Below are 3,506 nucleotides of genomic sequence, written 5' to 3'. Positions count from 1 at the left end.
ACATGGATGAGTCCTATGTAAATAAAATATTACAAAATATAAAAATAAAAATACCCACTCACTCCTGTTATTGTGTGTGTTTCCCCGTACAACACATCGCTTCTAAAGCAGAAGAAAATGAAAACAACATTTCTTTTTCTTTCTTTTCGTATTAATAAAAGTAACAGAAATAGTTTGCTAATTCAAAGCGTCCCAAAAAAGACTCGACGAGAGCGGGTAGACGAAAATACAGGTGTGCTTCAACCCGTCTATTTTTATAGCACCAACTCATCGTCTCCATCTATCTTCTTTGAATTCCATTACAGTATAGACCTGAACAAAATTTACTCACTGAAAAAGACTGATATACAAATCATATTATAGTATACTACTGGAATTATATATAGTAGTATCATTCAAGAAGGGGATTTAATGAATGAAAATAACGCAGAATCTGGTTTTTGGAATTTGGGTCTGGGTGGTTATTTGCTTGGATCGTGGGAATGAAAGATCGTAAAAAACGGAGTGGTTTTGTGCCGTGGGGCTCCTTTTTTCGGTGTACCCTTCTTCTTCTCTTCTTCTCCGGCTTCACTTTATCCACTTTCCGATTGTTCTTCAGAGGTACTATCTTGTGCTAAAATCTTGAAGAAATACTTTTTGGGTAGTTTAATCAAAATTTCTTTTTCTTATGATTTTTTTTTTTTTTTTGGATCGAAGCAGAAAGGTTTCGTCCAAGATTGGTGTCGACATGGCGGATGCCGCCGATGAAAGTGATCGCCGGTGTTTCACCTTCAACTCCGCCTATCACAATTCAAGAAACCGTTATTTTTCCAGACCAGGCTTTGATTTACCTAAAATACCCTTCATCCACTCTTTTATTCACCAAAGATGACATTGACTGTATATATTTGCTACCCAACTCATCTGAGCCCCAAATCAAGCTCTCTCCAGTATCAGTCGACGGTCAATATTCCGATCACCAGACTGTACGGTGCCCACGTCAGCCACGTGACACGATAGTATCTCTAGCGGTTAAATCCAACGGTAACCTCCTGCCTGGGCCCACCACCCTTAGGTGGGATTCATTGGCATATGAAGCTATAATTGATCGTGATAACACCACTGTTGTTTTTGTTAAGGGGCTTAGTCTACGTTCAGGAAGAGTTTCTGATCCATCTAAATTCAAATGCTTGTACGGCTGGGATTTGAGGAAACCAAAATTTGTTTTGTGGTCCGAGGTTGTATCGGTTGCTCAAGAAATTGTAAGATGCAAAACCCCTTTGAGCATATTGAACAGCCCCCAAAGATTTAATACTAGTATTAAGGTTTCGATTAGGGTAGTTGGTAGACAGACACTCAAGTCTATTGCTCGGCCGAAAGTTCGATTGCCCGACCCTAGACCATTATACAAGAAACAGCACGAGATGTGCATATGTACAATGTTGAGGAATCAAGCTAGGTTTTTACCCGAATGGATCGTGTATCATTCCCGAATAGGGGTTCAACGTTGGTTTCTATATGATAACAATAGTGACGACGATATTGAAGATGTGGTTGAATCATTAGTGGGTGCAAATTATAATGTTACTAGACACGTGTGGCCTTGGATCAAGACTCAAGAGGCAGGGTTTGCGCATTGTGCACTGCGTGCTAGGGATTCGTGTGAATGGGTTGGATTCATTGATGTTGATGAGTTCTTTCACTTGCCTTTGGGGTTGTCATTGTATAATGTTGTTAGGAATCAGTCTAGACCNGTTGGATTCATTGATGTTGATGAGTTCTTTCACTTGCCTTTGGGGTTGTCATTGTATAATGTTGTTAGGAATCAGTCTAGACCAAGTGAGGTAGCTGAATTACGTGTATCGTGCCACAGTTTTGGCCCCTCGGGTCTCAAAAAAGTTCCGGTGAAAGGCGTGACCGTAGGGTACACTTGCCGGTTGGCTGTTTGGGAGAGGCACAAAAGTATAATGAGGCCCGAGGCACTGAATTCTTCATTGATCAATATGGTGCACCACTTTCACTTGCAGGCTGGGTTCCGGTACGCCAATATGGATAGAAATGTGCTGGTGATAAATCACTACAAGTACCAAGTATGGGAAGTGTTCAAGGAGAAATTCTATAGGAGGGTGGCTACCTATGTGTCCGATTGGCAGCAAGAACGAAATGTTGGTTCCAAGGATCGCACTCCAGGTTTAGGTACAAAAGCTGTTGAACCACCCGATTGGTCGACCAGATTTTGCGAGGTTGAAGACACGGGCTTAAGGGATCGTGTATTGAAGACGTTCACTGACCCGAAAACAGGTCGATTGCCATGGCAGCATCTGTCCAATGAGCACTAGAGACAGAAGAGTGCTGCTGTGAATTTGGAGGAGTCTGTCTTCTTTTTATTTGTTTCTTTGGAATTTCTCTCTCTCTCTCTCTCTCTCTCTCTTTGTGCTATGTACTTCCACTACCCATGTACTGCTAGATGCACAGACATAGAGCTACTTCATATTCATTGTTTGTACATATATTTAATAAGACAACCGAGAAAGAAATGAAAAATTTAAAGCAGCATTTAAAAGTTGATTTGAAGAAATCGGTGTCTTTTGCGCAATTTCTGTACTTTCGTGATCGATAAGACATTATCCTTCGTAGCTATTTTTAAACACGACTCATTGTTTCGCACTCCATTTGAAGCATAGCAAATTGAACCAACAAGGAAGAAAAAAAAAATACTAATGAAATTGGAAGTTTTTGTTGATAATTTTTTATTTTCAAGTTTTCAATAATGGTACTTCGGTTCAAGTCCTACGGAGCTGATTAGTACTGAAGGTATGCATATGGTTGACACATTTATCACGTATTTCTCCTCGAAAATCCTGGACAACATCTTCAAAATGTCACAAATGTCCATAGTTTAAAAGTCCACATTTCCTGTGAAGTCCCAAATTCATTATTTAGTGCGGGAGGGAATATTTAAAGTGAAAAAAAAAATCCTACAGAGTGGTTATTGCCTCCCAATTCATCATTTTATTTATTAACCAATGGAAACACTTGAAAATGACATCCACTTGAGTTTTGTTCTTCATTTCGAGCCTTGAAAGTGAGTCCAAATGTCGGGTAGCAAAGTCGTCCTGCTCGATCATAAAAGAAAAATGAAAATACTAAGTTACAAAGATGCAAATGAATTTGGAATAAGCCATTTGTACAATGGATTTGTACAATATGCTTGACAATGGTTTAAATGTCAAAAAAGTGTTGATGGAAAAAATAAAGTATTTTTCAAATTGTCAAAATTGTTGTAAAAATAATTGTACAACAAGCATGATTCAATGAATTTAGCGGAAATTTCTTCTTGGTACATGCTACCATATATCAGTCTTCTGATAATGATAATGACGCGTTAACTTAACGTGTATTGACTCCTCTTGTACGATATCACTTTGTAGGAACAAAAAATCTGAATCAACCTAACTAAACATTCATCGTTGATGATGCAGACAAACTTTCATTTTGGCCAGTTACCCATGTTCAAGTCCTATATA

General features: G+C 38.9%; 1 protein-coding gene across 3 annotated transcripts; it reads left to right on the top strand.

Annotated features, from left to right (window-relative positions):
- Window positions 1-127: 127 nt before the first annotated feature.
- On the top strand, window positions 128-2,557 carry LOC111400779 (glycosyltransferase family 92 protein RCOM_0530710-like). Of its 3 annotated transcripts, XM_023028177.1 has the most exons (3): window positions 129-600; window positions 697-1,693; window positions 1,778-2,557. In XM_023028177.1, the coding sequence occupies exons 1-3, from the start codon at window positions 483-485 to the stop codon at window positions 2,316-2,318; spliced, it is 1,656 nt and encodes a 551-aa protein (XP_022883945.1). In that variant the 5' UTR covers window positions 129-482; the 3' UTR covers window positions 2,319-2,557. The 3 variants fall into 3 exon arrangements, with proteins under 3 accessions (XP_022883943.1, XP_022883945.1, XP_022883944.1); XM_023028175.1 differs by having other exon boundaries at window positions 128-600; window positions 697-2,557; XM_023028176.1 differs by having other exon boundaries at window positions 140-600; window positions 700-2,557.
- Window positions 2,558-3,506: the final 949 nt, after the last annotated feature.

Source organism: Olea europaea, chromosome 10 (assembly GCF_002742605.1).
Source record: "Olea europaea var. sylvestris chromosome 10, O_europaea_v1, whole genome shotgun sequence".
Lineage (NCBI taxonomy): Eukaryota > Viridiplantae > Streptophyta > Magnoliopsida > Lamiales > Oleaceae > Olea > Olea europaea.
Note: the sequence above shows the minus strand (reverse complement) of the source record. Positions and strands in the feature narration are given on the sequence as shown.